This window comes from Gymnoscopelus microlampas (assembly GCF_963454915.1).
Source record: "Gymnoscopelus microlampas genome assembly, chromosome: 4".
In the NCBI taxonomy this organism is placed as follows: domain Eukaryota; kingdom Metazoa; phylum Chordata; class Actinopteri; order Myctophiformes; family Myctophidae; genus Gymnoscopelus; species Gymnoscopelus microlampas.
In genome coordinates, this window is record NC_139941.1 from 28,217,573 (window position 1) to 28,236,176 (window position 18,604).

Here is an 18,604-nt window from a genome sequence, read left to right on the forward strand (position 1 = left end):
TATTATGTATTAATCCACTGAATCCTGTGACAGATTTTAAGCATTCTGAGCTGTGTGTATGAGTGTGTATTAGGGCTGCAACTATCATTTTCTTATTACTATTACGATTATTCTAATGATTACTTTTTTGATTTTTGATTAATCGAATGATTGAATAATTGAAAATAGCAAATCTACAAACTCACGCGTCGCAATGTAGAACGGCTATTTTCACTATACTTGAAGAATTTAGAAATTGTTTAAACTTTTCACATAATGACATATTGCTCAATTATTACACAATTATTTTATTAAATTATTGATAATCTTTATAATCGATTAAATCAAGTAATTCGATGAACTGTTGCAGCTCTAGTGTATATGCGTGTGTGTGCGTAATCACCCCCAGGTGGCTGATTGTACATCTGTGCCACGGGCCCTCCTGCAGGTATATGGGGCAGCTGGTAGTGGAATGCTGACTTGATGGTGGGCAGAGGCAGTCGATTCTTCGGAAAACACTTCCGCATGATGAGACTGGAGGTGTTGACCAGAGGGTCCAGAGTCCGGATAGTGAGACACTCCTAAAAGGAGACAGGGTCAGTGCGTGTGCGTGTGCGTGTGTGTGTGTGTGTGTGTGTGTGTGTGTCGATGAGCCTCATGCGTGCATGCATGGGGATTCACGTGTCTCAAGATTAGTGATCCTGCAACAGATAAATTTGTCAAGTACAGTATATGCTTGTATACATCACGTGTATACTGCACATGATGTGCAGTATACTGCAGTATACATCCAAATGTTCCTTGGTCACTTATGGAGAAAACCGATGACTAGGCTGATATTAGTTATTATCATATTGTCATCAACAAGTAAAGTTGTTTTCAAGCAGCAGCCCTCCCAAGACGCGGGATGTCTCTCACACAGTGAGAGACATTTTACACTCACGGTAGAGGTGTTGTAAAGTATCCTCATCCCGTCGGCATCGATGAAAGCCCTCCTGCCCAGCTTGATGTTGGTGATGTTCTTGAGGCAGGCCAGCAGGCCTTTGCGGATCAGGATGTGGCGCTGCCGTGTGTCATTGCGGTGCCAGTCCATGTACACTGACAACAGGACCGGGACGTGGCTACGGTCCACCGCACGGCGGGCATTGGTTTCTGAACAAAATGGTTGGGAGGGACAATGAAGACAGCATGGGTTCATTGTACAACCAAGCTACATACAGCAACTGACGTCTTGAGGCAGAGTTGTGGATATAAAGAAATAAAAATAAAACGGAAGGTCTTTACATTCATGCACAATAACTTAAACTAAAAATGAAATACATGTATTTTGTGTGTGTATATACAGTATATTTATACACTGCACACGCGCACGCACACACACACACACACACACACACACACACACACACACACACACACACACAAACACACACACGCGTTTTGCATTTCTATTAGCATTCTCATTGTATGATTTCCTCCTCATCTTATTCACTTGGACAATTGGACATTGTGAACATGTCAGTTATACAAGAGGTGATCCAGGGAAGGGGTCGGTGTGAAGGCAAAGACTAAACAACACAGAGTGTGAATAACACATGAAGGGAATGGAGTGACTAACCAGAAGATAAAGACATACGACAATAGGATGAAGGTAAAAGGTGTGTAACAAGAATACTAAAAGTTAAGAAGAGCAGAGTGCAAATACTCACTGGTTTTGAGCAGAGCTCCCAGCGTGTCCAGAGCTACTCTGTTGATTCAGAAACAAGATGGATGAGTTCCACTGTCCACTGACCAATCAACCATGACAGCAGTGATGGAAGAAGTACTCACATGTTTTACTTAAGTAAAAGTATCAATACTGCAATGTAGATATACTCTGTTACAAGTCGAAGTCCTGTATTCAAAATGTACTTGAGTAAAAGTACAAAGGTATCGGCATCAAAATGTACTTAAAAGTACCAAAAGTATTATGCAGAATGTCCCATTTCACAAGTTTTCAAATGTATATGCAAATGTAATGCGATGCATTGTGAGCTTGTAGATTGGCTATTTTCAAATGGCCGAAATGTATATAGGGCTGAAGTGGTTCATGTATGTTTTGTAATAATAATCAAAGTCAGCAAAGTAACTATTAAGAAAAGTTTTCAAATAACTATAGTGGAGTAAAAGTACAATATTTTCCTCTGAGATGAAGAAGCAAAAGTTCTGAAAATTGGAAATACTCAAGTAAAAAAAGTACAGTACAGTACTTACACCAGTTCCTTTACACCACTGCATGACAGATGGTCATGGACAGATAGAGCTTGTTGATGCAACATTATGACATAATAGTTTGTTTCACGCACATCCCCCTACATTGGTGCTCTGAGTCAAACTGAAAATAACTTGTAAAAAAATGTATAAAGGAAGGCTCACAACTCACAGCAAAAAAGATCTGTAAAAAGGTAAAAACAAGAAGATCCGAAAGTTTTGTACGGAGCAAGAATGTATGTTTTGAGGCTTTTAAAATAGTTTGCTGTAACACACACACACACACGCGCGCGTGCAAACAGACAGACAAAACGTAATGCTAACCCATAAGCACAGATGATCCTTACTTGAGCACACTGGTGTTCTTCTTGCTGTAGGGCCCCACGATCTTGAACATGAGTTCCACCACTCCATTCTTCCCCAAAGAAATGGCGTTTACCGCTGTGAAGACAGACAGACAGAGAGGAAGATCAACTGGGAGACATTCAGCAACATTAAAGGTGCAGTAAGTGATATGTTTTGTTCAAATAAGTTTTAAATATATTCTGATTGAAATCATTGCTTGATTGTTTGTTAAGTAACAGGGGTCTCCCTGTCTCTCCAGCTCTTTAGTAAACAGAAAATGTATTTGTCGGGATATTTGTTGGAATGTATGTCGGGATACCAATTTTATCCTATGACACAAAGAAGTGAGCAGACAAAATTGGAACAGGAACACTATTAAATTGAAGCTGATAAATGGGTAATCTCTCCTGATTGAATGAATTTGGCAACACAAACACACCTGAAAATGTAGAGACCTGAGGCTGATTTTAAAAAACGGCTTCTACATCCTAAAGTTTTCAGAAAATCTTCTACTTTTTTATTTTAAAAAAAGAAAAAAGAAATCCTGTCGCTATATACATAGCAACATCTAAAATGACACCGCTTTCCCAGTTTCAAAGGTATAACAACGTATAGGCTTTCTTATTGGGTTAAGGAGCTGGAGAGACAGGGAAGCCCCTGTTACTGAACACTCTACAGCAACGGCTAGAATATACAGTGGGGTATTTACGGTAGAGGTATGGGGTTCCACTAACCATATTCACGTGGCGGCTATTTTAATATTGTAGGTGGGGCCCAAGTATGATGTAAATGCAAAATAGCCATCTGTTATATACACAGAAGTGTACGTGGTTGAACTTACAGTTGGTGGAGTAAACCCTGAGGACCTGCAGGCAGGGCAGCAACAGCTTGGTGTTCTGCAGGTTCTGTTTCACAAGGTTGACCGTGACGTTCAGAACACCGTTCAGACGAGCTTTCACTCCAAACTTTCTGTCTGGGGAGACAGAGGTTGTAAATCTGGTGTGTGTGAGTGTGAGTGTGAGGGTGTGCGTGTGTGTGTGTGTGTGTTCTCTTATGCCAACCTTTTGGTCCAACTTTAGCGAGTAGGGAGTGAAGCTGTAACATCAGTTCCTCACTGGGAAAAGCATCTTTACTGGCAGTAAGAAGCAACTGAAGCAAGATGCCTGTTCCTCCTTTAGACACAAATACTCCAACCCTGCGACCTCCACCTGGGACAGATCAATTTATCAATCAATCAATCAATCAATCAATCAATGAATCAGTCAGTCAGTCAGTCTAACTACAGTAACAATAGTGGCTCTGTAATAAACAACATGTTAAGGTTAAGGTACAGTATACTGTATTATCCGCTTGCTGAAATTTGTCCTCTGCATGTGACCTATCCTAACTACTTGGGAGCAGTGAACTGCCATAGTGTGGCAATAGAAGGTACCTAACATGTATGTCTTTTGGTGTGGGAGGAAACCGGAGTACACCCATACAAACAGGGACAGCATGACAGCTCCCAGAAAGGCCCCGTGCCAGGGTTCGAACCCTGGCACCCTGGCACTTTCTTTGTAGCAACGGGTCGGGATTCCATGGCCTACTTCTTGCTGTGAGACAATGGTGCTAACCGGTGTGCCACTCATGTGTGATGAAGAAGACAACACAAAAACGGAAGTAAATAATGGACTAGAATAGAGGCATAGCTGATGGGAATACACAGGAGTTGTTGTTAGTGAAAGCTTCAAGTCCTGGGAAAGAGATTCCTGTGAAATCTTCGCACAATCTATTTGTTATCTTACATTTTTTATCCCACGATTTTGTAGCCCATTTTTCACCCAGAGCCAATGCCTAAGCTTCTAATCCTAGACGCTACTCTCCCTCTGCCAGCCTGGGGAGAGCCCCGAACTGAGCTCATGCTTCCTTCAACGCATGAGGAGTGAGCAGGCCGCTTCTTATCTCCTGACAGGGGGGAGTTTCCCCGGTAAGACGTAGCGTGTGGAAGGAACACATTATTCCAACCAGTTCCTTTCCCCTCCATCAGGCGCCCCGGCTGACCAGGGGGAGGCAGTATAGAGACCAGGATTACAGCATGTTTTATGTGAGGGTACCTACCCTAGGGGACACAGGGAGAACATGCAAACTCCACACAGAAAGGCCCTTTCACCAACCCCACCTCGGGTATGGGTACTGATGACGCAGAGGAGAGAACACGCCCCCAGTGCCCACAGCATCCCCGGATGGAATTGAACCCAGGACCTTCTAGCTGTGAGGCGACAGCGTTACAGACTGCGCCACCGTGCACAATCAATTTAATGGAAAGATATTTAAATGTAATCAATCTGCTGATTATAAAATCTGCAGACTGTTTATATGAGTTTATAAAACAGCTGATGCAACAGCACGGAAAGACACGTTTTGTGAGTCATCTGCTGAGCTTCTGACATGCACACACATACAGTACCAACCCACGTACACATGTCCACATGCAAACACTGACGCAAATTGGCCAGAACAGTTAAATGGCCTGCTGAATGATGATGATCCCAGTCAGGGACTAAATTTGTCTATGGACTCTTGTATCAGGGGAGGGAATTGCTCATCAACCACTTGATAAAGAAGAAAATCTACTCACCCACTGTAAGCAGCTCGGTGAGGATGTACAGGATGTTCAGGGTGGTCTGGAGATCCCGGGAGTTCTGTCAAAGTCATGGAGACTATAGCTTTAAACAAAGCATGTTGAAACTAGAGGTGCACTTTATAAAATAATAAAATATACCTCTGTGCTGTACATATAGACAGTTGACAAATTAAAAGGAAAAAGCTGAATAACTGTCTAGAATGGTGTTCAGTCCCAGTTGACCTTGAATTTGGATCAAGGTCACAGGAACCAAAAAAAAGTGTCTATGAAGATAAAGAGTTCATTATTGGGGCACAGATGACAGGAGCTTCAGTCACAAAGACTACTCAACTGGCTAGTGTTTCAATAGGAAAACTGTCATCTTCTTCTTTGATGATGCTCATGCATTAGTGCGATATGTCAGGACTCAGAATGTCATTGCAGCTAGGATGTAATCAGACTGTGTCAGCAAGAACAGTCCAACGACAACAACAACATAGAGAGCAATGTAATAATAGCATTGCAGTGCAGAAACACCTCATTACAATGCACATTTGAGAGTTCAGTGGTGATAAACACCAAAAATAGGCTCTGGTATATGTGGGGGAAAAAGTGATTTGGCCAGATGAGTCATCTTCACCATTTCTCCAAAAGTGGGAGAATGTCTGCGGTGTACACCAAGAGAATGGTACAGGCCTGAATGCTTTACCCCTACATTGAAGGGTCTCTGTTATGCTGTGGGGGGCATTTCTCTGGCATGGTTTAGGGAAGGGTCTTAGAGGGAAGGGTCACTGCAAAGCAACACAAAGTTATTTTGAGTGATCAACTTTATTTATGATGAAACATTTCTATGGCAATGGGGGTGGTACCTTCCAGAATGAAAATGCCCCCATCCACAGGGCACGAGGGTAAGGTAAGGTAAAGTTTATGTATAAAGCACATTCAAAACAAATGTTACAATTGAACAGAAAAATAAGTTAAAAACAATAAACTGTAAAAAAGAAAAACGGATAGGATAAGGTAAAGTGCTTGCAAAACAGGTGTGTTTTGACCAGCTTTTTTAAGTAATCAACAGACTCTATTTTTCTTAATGCCAAGGGAATGCCAGTCCAAAGAGTCTCAAAAGCTCTGTCACCTTTAAGCTTTATCCTAGTTTTTGGGACAGTGATAGGGTCCTAAGCAAGACCTAAGCAAATCCCATATTGTCCATAGGGCACAATAGTTCTGTTGTCTGGTAAGTAAGGGCCAACCCCTAGAAGTACTTACTGTATGTGTTTTATATATTTTTTTAATCAATTCTGCATGTCAATGGGTAACCAATGTAATGCCGTCAGCACAGGTGAAATAAGTGACCAGCGTCTTGTGTTAGGGGTCACTGAATGGTTTGACGATTATGAAATTGGTGTGACTCATATGCTATGACCTTAAAAGTCACCAGATCTCAACCCCACTGAACATCTATGGGAGATTTTGGACTGACGCGTTAGATAGAGCGTGCCACCACCAACATCAAAACACCAAATGAGGGAATAGCTTTTGTTTTGTCATGGATGTTCCATCCATCCATGACAGTTCCAGAGACATGTACAATCCATGCCAAGGCACACTCAAGCTGTTGTCGTGGCTTGTAGTGGCCCAACACCTTACTAAGACACTTTGTTGTTTTTTTCCTTTAATTTGTCACCCGTCCTTAAGTTTTCATACTGTAGCTTAATGATGTGAATAAGCTGCTTCTGCTCACACCACATCATGCATCTTTAACTATGTAATAAACAATCACTTCATCTTGATCCAGGGTGCAACCTATTAATTAAAACTGCTGAACCATGTCTACAGTGCAGTCAGTAAATGACACATCCTAAAATGATGTGTGCATTATGCAGTTTGTGATACACAGGGTAAAAAAAAAGTGTGCATATACTGTCTGTATACAGGCTGTTATAGCCTAGCGCTGGCCTGGGTAGCTAGCTAGAATTATTAAAAGCTGTATCCTATTTGAAAACAAAGCCACAGGTCAGGCTCATTGGCCATCAGTTTTTGCAATCAGCACCCTGTCATGGATACCGCTGTCCGTCCGTCCATGACAGGCATCACAGAGGAAATTAGAACCCTCACAGGTCAGAAAGGGCCCCAACAAGAATGTGTGGACAGACGGTCGGTCAGACAGACAGACAGACAGACAGACAGACAGACAGACAGACAGACAGACAGACTATCATCGCTGTACTGTAAAATCAAGTTTTCTATTCCTCAGTAATACTGTATGGTGCGGTTAGTGTACTGATAATACTGTTGACACTGTCACGTTACCAGTGTAATCTGTGATGACGTAATTGCACTGTGATTGTGTGTTTCTGCTTGTGTATTTTGCCTTAGCAATAGGACTGTCATACAGTCCTACTGTGATGACACCGTGACTGCAAGTTTTTTATTATTCATAGTGTAGGCTATTGTATAGGGTGTGTATACTGTCATATACTATTGTTCATTATTGATTGGCGTTTTCTTTGTGATGTTTTACCTTGCTGTATCTTCCAGTACTTCTCCTACTCTGTATCTGTACCTTAACTGCTGTGCCGCCTATCTACACTACAATCCCATGAGGACGACTGGTTATGTAAGTTACAATTGCTCTCTCCCTCTCTCTGTCCACTTCTCATGGATTCACATTCACTCATAAACACATACTGTACATACACTGAATAAGTGGCAACCAAGGAAATGGCGATAGGGGCCAGTTACTACTACAGCCTAAAACTGGTTAATCGATAGTTGCAGCCTTCAAAATGAATGTACAATGTGGTTTGAGCAAAGTGCTAATCAATGTAAATTATTTACTTTTTATTGTGTAGGGCCATGAAAATAATGATATGATCCACGAAGATAATAATTCCATTTGTGGAGTGAACTTATCAAACCTCATTGTTCACACCGGCACTGAAAGGGTAGGCCAGTCCATTGCTTTGCTGATTGAAATCAACGGAAAACATAAAGATGGCAGAGAACTGGTAACATAACAGGTGTGTGTAATGAGATTGACATCATATCAAGTTGTGCCGATGAGTGACTAACCTCCAGTGAAGACAGGATGACCTCCATGCCACTGGAACCTTTGGACATCACCTCCTTCCGGGTCTTCTCTAGAACACACACACACACACACACACACACACACACACACACACACACACACACACACACACACACAGAAACCGTTAGAAATATTAAAACAAACTTCTTGTCAAAGGTCCAAGTTAGAGGCTTCTCAAACAGAATAAGGACATTCGAAGAGAAGCAAGTTGTCTCATAAATGTCAGGTAATGTTATGTCAGAATGTCACAGGGAGCACAGCATCCCAAAATGTTTGGAAACCAGAAACGTTTTCCAGGGCAGTGCAGCTGGCACATATTGAAGGTCAGTCTTGCTATTCTCCGCTTACAGAAACTGTGAGTACAGAACTTCTTCATACAAAGGTTAACACTGCAAGAGGTTATTTCCATTTGCTTTGAGTCTCTTCATCATCTGCCACACACACACACACACACACACACACACACACACACACACACACACACACACACACACACACACACACACACACACACACACACACACACACACACACACACACACACACACACACACACACACACACACACACACACACACACACAATGTGCTTGTGTTTTAGGAGGTGACAGATTCCTGTTGTTGGAATCAATGTGCAAAGGGAGATAGGCATTCTGACAGGTCATGACAGGCTGGCACTCCATTCTTTACAAACCGAAACCACACAAACAAACACGCCCAGTCATTTGCTCCCAACCTTTCCAAATTAGCTTTTTAAACCAACAGCTAAAGTTACAAAGAGGCTTCTCTTTCAAACAAGACTAAACGTCTAAAAGCTGTCCTGCTCCTTATACCCAACTGGTCATTTGGGCTGATGGCTGGCATAAAAGGAAAGGCAATGGTCAAAACCAAGAGGGTTCATCCTGCAACCTGCCTATTAGATTATGACATGCCTTGTGTGCAGTTTAAATTTTGGCCTGAAGGTGGTGCTACAGGAAAGGTCATGGGGTTAGAAAATCAGTAGAACCCTCCTGTAGAAAGCCAATGTACAGGCCTCTGTAGGCATACAGTAGATGTAGGCATGTCACACCTCAGCATATCATGGCCCAGCCTGATTAGTTTTGCCTGGTGCAGATCTCACAGGTGGCTGCAGAGAGCATGCCAGAGTGATGGATGGAGACAAACTGAACATGGGGGTGCAAATGGAGTATGGACATGGGGGGAGTCGAGCGGCAAGCTTCATTGATTTATGATGCAATAAATTAAGCTGGGCTGCACCCTGCTGTTTGACTGCAAACGCATCCAATGAGCATGTGGTGGCTCAAACATAGATCAGTATGGAAACACGACAGATGTGAGCACACATGCGCTCACGGTCACACACATTCGATACATGCGTGCGTGTGTATTTGTGTGTACAACTACGCGTGCATACGGCATACGCACCCACACATGCACACACAGACAGGCATGCATGTGCGTACACACAGACTCATCACTGAGTGGCTGGGAGAGTTGTGACCTCTGAAGACATTTTTGTCATACCAGACTTTTTAAAGCTCTTGAAAACAAAATGACATTTCAAAACTAATCCTCACAGCCTAAAAAAAAAAGATCCCTAGGGGCTATGATCAGACAAACATTGCAGAAAAACTGCATGAGAGCAGTCTCCTGTAGCGTCTGCCACTTATTACAAGAAAAGTTAATGTTTAAACAGTATAATAAGTTACCATCCATGAACTACAAACTGCAAGTAGCCAGGTAAGAAGGCAAGAAGACACCCAAGGCAAACAACAGCAAACAATAATAAGGACAAAGGAATACATTTTTAATTGAATGGATATACACACACTGCTGCAACAGGTATCAATATTCAGAAGTCCAAAACAATTAGTAAATGGGCACTGGGCTGATATCAACTGGTGACCCCAAGTGTAAAAGGTTAGATTGTTCCAAACAGAGTTAATGAATGCAGTCAGCACAGATGTGAAATAAAGCACATACAGGTGATATAAATTCCTGGATCGTTTCCTGCCCCAGGAAAATGTAATATTTTAAAATGTTTGCAACATACTCACCTGATTTTGTATCATAAATGTTTTACCCCACCAAGTTTTTGGAGGCTGTTAACCATTTAAACCCTATATAATTTGTTGTTGCATGTCAATAGCGAAAACAGCAGATCTACTTGGTCGCAACGTGTTGTGATGATTGTGAATTTGGAAATCTGCTATTTTCATGTTGCCTATTTTCACCAAATGTTCCCCTAATATTAGGACATGCTCAGAATAGGGAATTAATATGGTTACGTTGTCTGGCAATTTAAATCAAGCACACATCAAGAAACTCAAATAATTGAAGTCCTCTGTTAATTACTTTCTTCACTGTTTGGAGATACTCTGTTTATTTGCTTATTTGCTTCAGTAAATGTCTGTACTACCTATGAGTATGTAAAAGAACAAAAACGAATAAACAAAACGTTTAAAAAACAATAATAATTGAAGTCCTCTTACATAAATTATGCATGTTTTCATTCCCTTATGGGTTTAGTTTTTTGGCAAGCGACAAGGTTGTACGATGGAATTGGGCTTTACCTGGTGAGTCGGGGCAGACCACAGATTTACTGCGTCTCTTCGTGTAGCTGTACTCCATCTCACAACAACAAAGGCACAAAACCTCTCCAGAGACAAGCAGAAAATGTCTAAATCCTCTGAGTTCCCACGTTCACTGCCTCCAAGAGCGTGATGCTCTACAATGAAGCCAACAGCAGAACCTTCAAGTATAGTGTGTATGGCACCTCTGGAAGCTGGGAAGATGCACACCAAGACTGGTCCACAAGTAAGGTACTTAACAAACACTTTGAACTGAGAGGGCTCTGAATGCTGCCCTCAACACCTCCATCCAAATGCTATATGGCAATTTGACCACTCCTATAGAAACCAGACAACTGTTTAAGTTACCTCTCGACTCCTCCTCTCCTTTCTCCTGCCTCTTCCTCCTCCTCCTTTCCTGCTAATCAGTGCCGGAGAGAGAGGAGGGCGGATGACTGACTGCATTCTCTAGAGCAAGACGCTTTAGAAAGATTAACTAGCAATAATTCAGACAGGCACCAATGTCACGCCACTGCAGGCATCGTCTGCATCAGCCAGCACTGATTCCACTGGCCTCCACTGGCCTCTTTCCTTATATAATACGGTACTCTGTTCTCCAAACACCCTCGGTGTCCGAACACGAGACTCATACAGCACAGTGTGTGATTACTATGAACCAGGTCACAGCCCAGAGCTGCCGGGACACAGCCAGCCAAGCTGGAGAGTGACCAGTGAAACAGCAATATCATCATTCAGTGGGTGAGAGACGGTGTCATTTTAAGATTTCTTTGGCTATTGTGTGTGCGTGTGCGTGTGCGTGTGCGTGTGCGTGTGCGTGTGCGTGTGCGTGTGCGTGTGAAAGTGCAAGTGCAAGTGCATGACACACACGCATGCACGCACACACACCCCGACACGAAACTACTGCACTGCTCCTCCATCTTATTTTGCTTAGCCACGCTAAAGAGTGAGAAAGTGAGTATGATAGCCTAGGGCACTCCACTGTCCCCTGTTGGCTAAAAATGGAATAATACGTCAGAGAGGCTTGAAATAAAATATCAAGTTATGGCAACGTGAGCCAAGATTGAGTTCACTATTCCATCTACTGTAGGTTTAGCCGATCATCAAGATGCATTCAAATCAACACTAAGATTATGTTCGCATATCACCCTCTTCTTCAGGGTCTAATGTCAATCATGATGCCAAGTGACAACTTTCAAACGGGCTGTGACATACTATATGTTTGCCCTGCCAAATGTAAACAGAAATAATTAGAAAGTGTGTGAACAACACTCTAGTGATTTAACTCGACAACAACAACAACAGTGACTTCTCCCTGCCTATCACTCCGTTTCCCATTCTTATCTAAAAAATCACACCCAGTGTGAAGTGGGCGGTGTGTGGTCATCACAACATGACTCACTTTAAAAAAAGGATAAATGACTTTTCTTAAAGTCCATACTGCTATTCATAGGGCTGCACATGTGTCATGTGTTTCGCTAGCCAATCACAGTCCTGACTTTGCAAAGTCAGCCAATCACATTACAGTTAGTGGTGATGACACTAGCTGTAATGTGATTGGCTGACTTTGCAAAAGTATCGATTTGCATTAACAATGGAAGGGTTAGGGGGTACACAAATCTTTTGGTCGGTGTCCAAAACTCACTTATAGGGGGCGGCTACACCGCCCCAAAACCACTGCACTTAGGACAATATGTTTACATTACGTTACCACATAGAACAGGTAACTAAATCCAAGTCACATCTATCTATATCTATAAATGCACAGAATCTCCATGTGTGTCTGTGTGTCACCCGCATTTCTCAATAGCCGTCCAACCGATGAACTTCAAACTTTATGTGATTCGCTCGAGGACCCAAGGGAGTGCAGTGCCAAGTGGGAAGTCGGTCGGATCAGTGGTTGTCCAGAAATACCTATGAATCCACAAATGTCTGTATCTGTCTGTCTGCCTCTCTGTCTGTCTGTGTCCTTTGTATGCCCATAATATGGGAATATATATTATATGGAGATCCCTGATGTAATCAATATGACGTCATAGACTGGACTCCAAGTACCACCAAGTACTCTGACAACGGGTACAACAGGTATTGCTTAACCGAGGGAGAGCGTTCCCAACGGGCATTGCCCTAGTATTCTTAATGGCTGGTATGTTTACAAAAGTATATAGCACGCCATGATATGATTGTGGAACTGTTAACCTAAGGACATATCCCATCATCTAGACATCTACCGTCTTCTTTGAAAATGGACAGATATGCAAACGTTACACTTTACACACTGTTTACACATTGTTGTAGATGAGGAAACAGTGTTTGTTGTGGATGAACCTTTGACTACAGCCTAGAAGAGACATTTTTAATCAAGCAGCTGGGTATCAATGTAGGCTACAGTACTAAGTCTTTCTATTTGGTAGCCTAGGTAGGTCACATGCACAGGCTGGTAGTAAGAGGATGGCACCTGGTAGGGTTGTAGTACAAAAACAAGACTAAACAGTTAGCAGGATTTTCACCAGTAATGGCAGTTGCCATATTTGGAGAAGACACTTAAACTTCTATCCTTGATATAATGAAGTGATACGTTGCTGCAGACAATCACTTGCTGTGTGTATTGTTACATGTAAGGCCATGAGCATTGTTCTTTTGTGACCACAGTGTTGGCATCCTTTAATAGCATTTATCAAGAATTATGAATGAAGGGGGTTTATTTGTCACTCACTCCTACAGTTTACAAGCACTGAAATGTTGGCATGTTCCACAAGATTGTGCTTGCAACAGCAAAACAATAGTCACAAGATAATACTGGATTTTAAAAGGAAATAAAAAGATGTACAAATTCTAGTGTCAAAAAAACATGCTACTACGCCATGGAAACAACAATTAATTTCTAGCCTTTTATGCATGCCGACAGTGGAGGACAACTAGTTTGTGTTTGTTTTCTCTGGAAGGACTCTATATCACATCGCGGCTGAGTAATGAACTGTGACCAGATTAGTAACTTTAATGATGGCTGGGGGGGTTGCTGCACAGGTGTGTGGGTCCACGTCAGAATGACAGAGCAGCACTGTTAATAATGGAGGTCAAATCTGATACTCAGTGGAGCTCTAAATCGAAATGACGCTGCAAATGATGTGGCCATATGCCTATTACAGGACAGTGCAGCTCAATGGGTAAAGCATGTAAAGTACAATATGAACTCATAGTAAACGAGGTGTTTGGTTCAAGTTGTGTCTGTCTGTGGTTTGAAAAGAGATTTGGAATGTAGGAATCAACCGTTAATCAACCTAATTGCACCCACCTTCAAGAGGTGATGCACTTGGGGGCAAGAAGAATGTAGACTGTTTAATTTATCATGTCTACCTGGCAGGCACACATTTGTGTGGACTGCACATCTATATGTGCACAAGATCACACTTCCTTTTCTTTGTGTTATTTGCTAGGCATAAATATTGCTTACCGGCATGTGTATCCACATGGAATTGTGCGCATGCATGTTCACAGAATGTGTACAGGGTAATTATAGCCTTGTGAAACAACTTAATCAACTGTCAGATTCCCTAGATGAGAAGGCCTGTCTGTGAAGGAGGGGAGAGAAGAACAACAACAAGCGGATGATCAAGAAGAAGAAGAAGAAGAAGAAGAAGAAGAAGAAGAAGAAGAAGAAGAAGAAGAAGAAGAAGAAGAAGAAGAAGAAGAAGAAGAAGAAGAAGAAGAAGAAGAAGAAGAAGAAGAAGAAGAAGAAGAAGAAGAAGAAGGGTGGAAAGAGTAAAGGCTCCCTTCTTCGTAAAAGAAGAAGGGAGCCTGATAAATGGGGGTGGGGTTATATGTTTGTATATGGGTGAAAGGGTCAGTGGGTTGCAGGTCAGATATTATGCACCCACTGCACAATAAAATCCTCAGCGTTAATTTAACCCTGAGAGATATGTACACTCTCTGAGATACAAATGAACACTGGAGACTTTACTGCGGACTGGAGAGTGTGAGTGTGAGTGTGAGTGTGAGTGTGAATGTGAATGTGAGTGTGAGTGTGAGTGTGAGTGTGAGTGTGAGTGTGAGTGTGTGTGTGTGTGTGTGTGTGTGTGTGGGGAATTAGGTTACGCTGACCTCTCCTCTGCAGCTGAAATGTTTCCAGTACTTCCAGTACTAGGCATGGTGCTATCCTGGGACAACCAGCCAAATCATCCACCCAGAGCACTCTGATCCTCGTAAATTAGTCATTAGTCAAGACCAGAACAGTCCATTTCACTTTTTGGGGTGATTATGCACGAGTTATACCGCGCCGCTACCGTATATAAACCAAGTAACAGTGTCAATAGCATGAATCAAATAATGGTGACAGCAATTTAATGAAGATAGGCATTTGACGTGTGTGTGTGTGTGTGTGTGTGTGTGTGTGTGTGTGTGTGTGTGTGTGTGTGTGTGTGTGTGTGTGTGTGTGTGTGTGTGTGTGTGTGTGTGTGTGCATTTCTCACCCTGTGTCTGTATGAGATGTAGGATCTTTGCAGTGAGCTGTCGAGTGATCTCAGCATCTGTCATCATGGCCTCACCGCTCATCCTCTCTAACTGACCCAGCAACATCAGTACCCTCGAGTTACTGGGAACACTGGAATCAAAGTGAACAACATCGTTAACAGCGTGTGTGTGTGTGTGTGTGTGTGTGTGCGTGTGTGAGTGTGAGTGTGAGTGTGAGTGTGAGTGTGAGTGTGAGTGTGAGTGTGTGTGTGTGTGTGTGTTTGCACAATATAATTAATTTTCTTAATGTATTCACATTAAGTCTCGATTTAAAATAATGATCTAAGACACAAAAGAGCCCGAGGCATTTAATACAAAATAGATCAAAACTGATTTGTTTAAACCCTGATGGAAAACTGATATGACTTACTTGATGCTGCAACAATAAATGTCTGCATTCCAAAACGTGTGTGAACAACATTATGTCTAAACATGAAATTGTCATGGTTTCCACGCCATAGCTATAAAAAGCTCATCTGAAGAAGCAGGGTTAGAGGTCAGTTGTTGGCATAGCAACAATTGCCAAGGGAGACCGAATCAAAACTAGAATTCTGCACGGCTGAGTCTGTATGTCCATATAAAGACAAAGAGGTTATAGACAGAAAATAAAGCAAAACCCCTGAGAAAATAAAGCAAAACCCCCGAGATCAACCAGTAAAAAAACTAAGTGAGAGAGAACAAAACACAAATGCACTCAATCTTAGTAAGGACATATATGGTGAAACATTTTGCAAGCATGTTGCCAGTGCAAACTGAGGTCATTTGGCTTATGGTAATATGGCTTGTCAATGCAAGTTATCATAGAAAATAAAATGGCTGGTCAATAGCATGCCTTACCTACCCCTTTGTGAGTTCACAGCAGGACTAGAAAAGGGTTTAATCTAATTTCACTTTAATTAAGATTATGTCAGACACCATATATATGGTACAATACAAGATTACACGTGCCTTTAACCAATCTGTGTAATACAGTATGTTATTACAATAATAACTAGCATATCTGCAGAGGTTGGAGGTGGTGGTCTCCCTACTCTTACACTGAGAAATGTAGACCCTGTTGTTGGGTAGCAGGACACCTACAGGTTGACATGTAGCCCTGCCTGAAGCTCATACACCCAATAGATATCACCCCTGGCCATGCAGCGATTCCCTCTTCAATGAGCAGTGGATGTTTGGTACAGTTTTTGCAGAATGTACCTAGAATGACACTTATCAGTACTGTGCTGCTATACTGGGTTGACCCTTCTCCCTTTCACACGCAAACCCTCTGCCATAAGACACAAGAAGATATTGTGCGTGCGTGCGTGCGTGCGTGCGTGCGTGCGTGCGTGTCTCTTGTTTGCAAAACAAAGCTACTCACCCTTTCTCTGTAGTCATTTTGGGTTTATTCATTTTGACCACATCTACTTTTCATATCATCTGCAAGAGGAGAAGAGAAAAGTTAAAAGATGCCAGAACCGACCCCTTTTCTAGTAAGTAAACACAACCTTCCTGGGAAAAGCAAAACAAAAACAAAACTATGTTGACTCATACAGTATATCCATTGTTACAAGATAGACATGTAATCGTTTTGAGGGTTTTTAAGATAAGATAAGATAATATAAAACTTAAAATGTGTGTATTCTATCAATAAATAAAACAGAAGTATAAATCTACAATCACCAGTGAATAAATGATGTAAAAAGACAAACACGTTGCATGTGTTGTGAACACAATCTAGAAACAAGAACTATGAGAAAGGTAATTAAGAAGATACAATAGTCAAGGCAAGGATGAGCATGACAAGCTTCCTAAGCACCTAAGTAAATAAATAACTACTACTACCAAACATTTGTTTGTGTGTGTGTGTGTGTGTGTGTGTGTGTGTGTGTGTGTGTGTGTGTGTGTGTGTGTGTGTGTGTGTGTGTGTGTGTGTGTGTGGGTGGTTTCTAAAAGGAGTAATTCAACCTGAGTCATAAATGAGTTATTAGTGTTTATTACCGTGCCATCAAACATTTAATGGGGTGACACAAGGAGAACTGCCATTACTTCAAGCGATATTTTATGAAGAGGAAAATGGTTACAACCACACAGTGTGTAAGACAAGTACATGATCACATTCATTTTAGGCTAGACAGTGACACACACAGGCGCATGCATGGATGATTTGAGATCAGATGAGTCATAAACAGCTGTAACACTTGCTAGCTAGCTAGCCTAGCACCAAACAAGTCATGGTCTAGACCAGGGGTCTTCAACGTTTTTCAGGCCAAGGACCCCTTAGCTGAGAGAGAGATGAAGCAGGGACCCACCCACTACATATTCTATACAATTATGTTGCAGATTAAACTTTTTCATAGATTCCATATCGTTTCATTGTTTGACACAGCACGATCAGCAGTGCATGTATTTTGGACATTTAACCACTCAATACTCCCCCCCCGCCTTTACACCACACCTCTTTGCCGAAAATAGCCGATCTACAAGCTCACGACGCCTTGTGCTGCTTTTAGATCTTCTATTTTTGGCCACAGTTCACATAGGGATGCTAGGGTTCAAGTGGTTAATGTAAAAAAGAAAAAAAGATCCTATGACACAAAGATTTGCTGCCCCCCTGGTAACTCTGAGGACCCCCTGGTCCTGAAGACCCCATGGTCTAGACTCAATGGTTTACTGTACAGCCTTGAACCATAATGCACATTCTATGAGTTAAATGAACAGCCCCCTCTCTCTGCCAGTGCCACCCAAGTTATCTTGTGAATGAATGATTCTAGATTGGAAGTTAGATTGCCATCTCAAGTTGTGCAGAGAAGGGGGCAAGGGGCCTTATTCTAACTATTCTGTCAGTACAGTATCAGAGCACCAGCACCTCTGGGTCAGATCCCCCAGTATGTCTAATGTTACATCAGTAAGGATATGCATTAGCATGCATGCATGACATTTAACACATACCATGTAGTGAATAGTGAATGATAGTCTGCTGCAGCTGCACCTGCTCAGCCAGTCTGCTTGCTTATGTTAGCCTGCGCTAGCTAGCTACTGTGCTAACGGTAACATTCATGCAAAAAATACGGAACAGTCACTGTCAGCCAGGTTATGTTAGCTAGGATAACATGTCAGTAAGATACTTAGACAAATGAATGGGGGGGGGGGGGGGTTACGAACCTGTATCGAACGGAATTGCAGTCCCATTTCATGTGGACCAAGTCTAGACCAATTCAATTCTCTACAAAACGGTCAGGGATGTTGTCTGAACTGGAAC

General features: G+C 42.1%; 1 protein-coding gene across 5 annotated transcripts in view; it reads right to left on the minus strand.

Annotated features, from left to right (window-relative positions):
• agtpbp1 (ATP/GTP binding carboxypeptidase 1) overlaps nucleotides 1-18,604 on the minus strand; it is a 44,073-nt gene extending 25,469 nt beyond the window's left edge. For 3 of the 5 annotated variants that reach the window (XM_084055869.1, XM_084055867.1, XM_084055866.1), the window contains exons 1-11: nucleotides 18,508-18,604; nucleotides 16,724-16,782; nucleotides 15,324-15,454; nucleotides 8,249-8,316; nucleotides 5,192-5,255; nucleotides 3,636-3,782; nucleotides 3,416-3,547; nucleotides 2,577-2,670; nucleotides 1,689-1,726; nucleotides 923-1,131; nucleotides 383-560 (exon numbers count right to left, since the gene is read on the minus strand). In XM_084055869.1, the coding sequence (XP_083911995.1) occupies nucleotides 383-560; nucleotides 923-1,131; nucleotides 1,689-1,726; nucleotides 2,577-2,670; nucleotides 3,416-3,547; nucleotides 3,636-3,782; nucleotides 5,192-5,255; nucleotides 8,249-8,316; nucleotides 15,324-15,454; nucleotides 16,724-16,755 (1,093 nt within the window). In that variant the 5' untranslated portion in view covers nucleotides 16,756-16,782; nucleotides 18,508-18,604. Of the gene's footprint in view, nucleotides 1-382; nucleotides 561-922; nucleotides 1,132-1,688; nucleotides 1,727-2,576; nucleotides 2,671-3,415; nucleotides 3,548-3,635; nucleotides 3,783-5,191; nucleotides 5,256-8,248; nucleotides 8,317-10,839; nucleotides 11,140-15,323; nucleotides 15,455-16,723; nucleotides 16,783-18,294; nucleotides 18,307-18,507 lie in introns of those variants that run through there. The other 2 variants (XM_084055868.1, XM_084055870.1) reach the window with 2 other exon arrangements.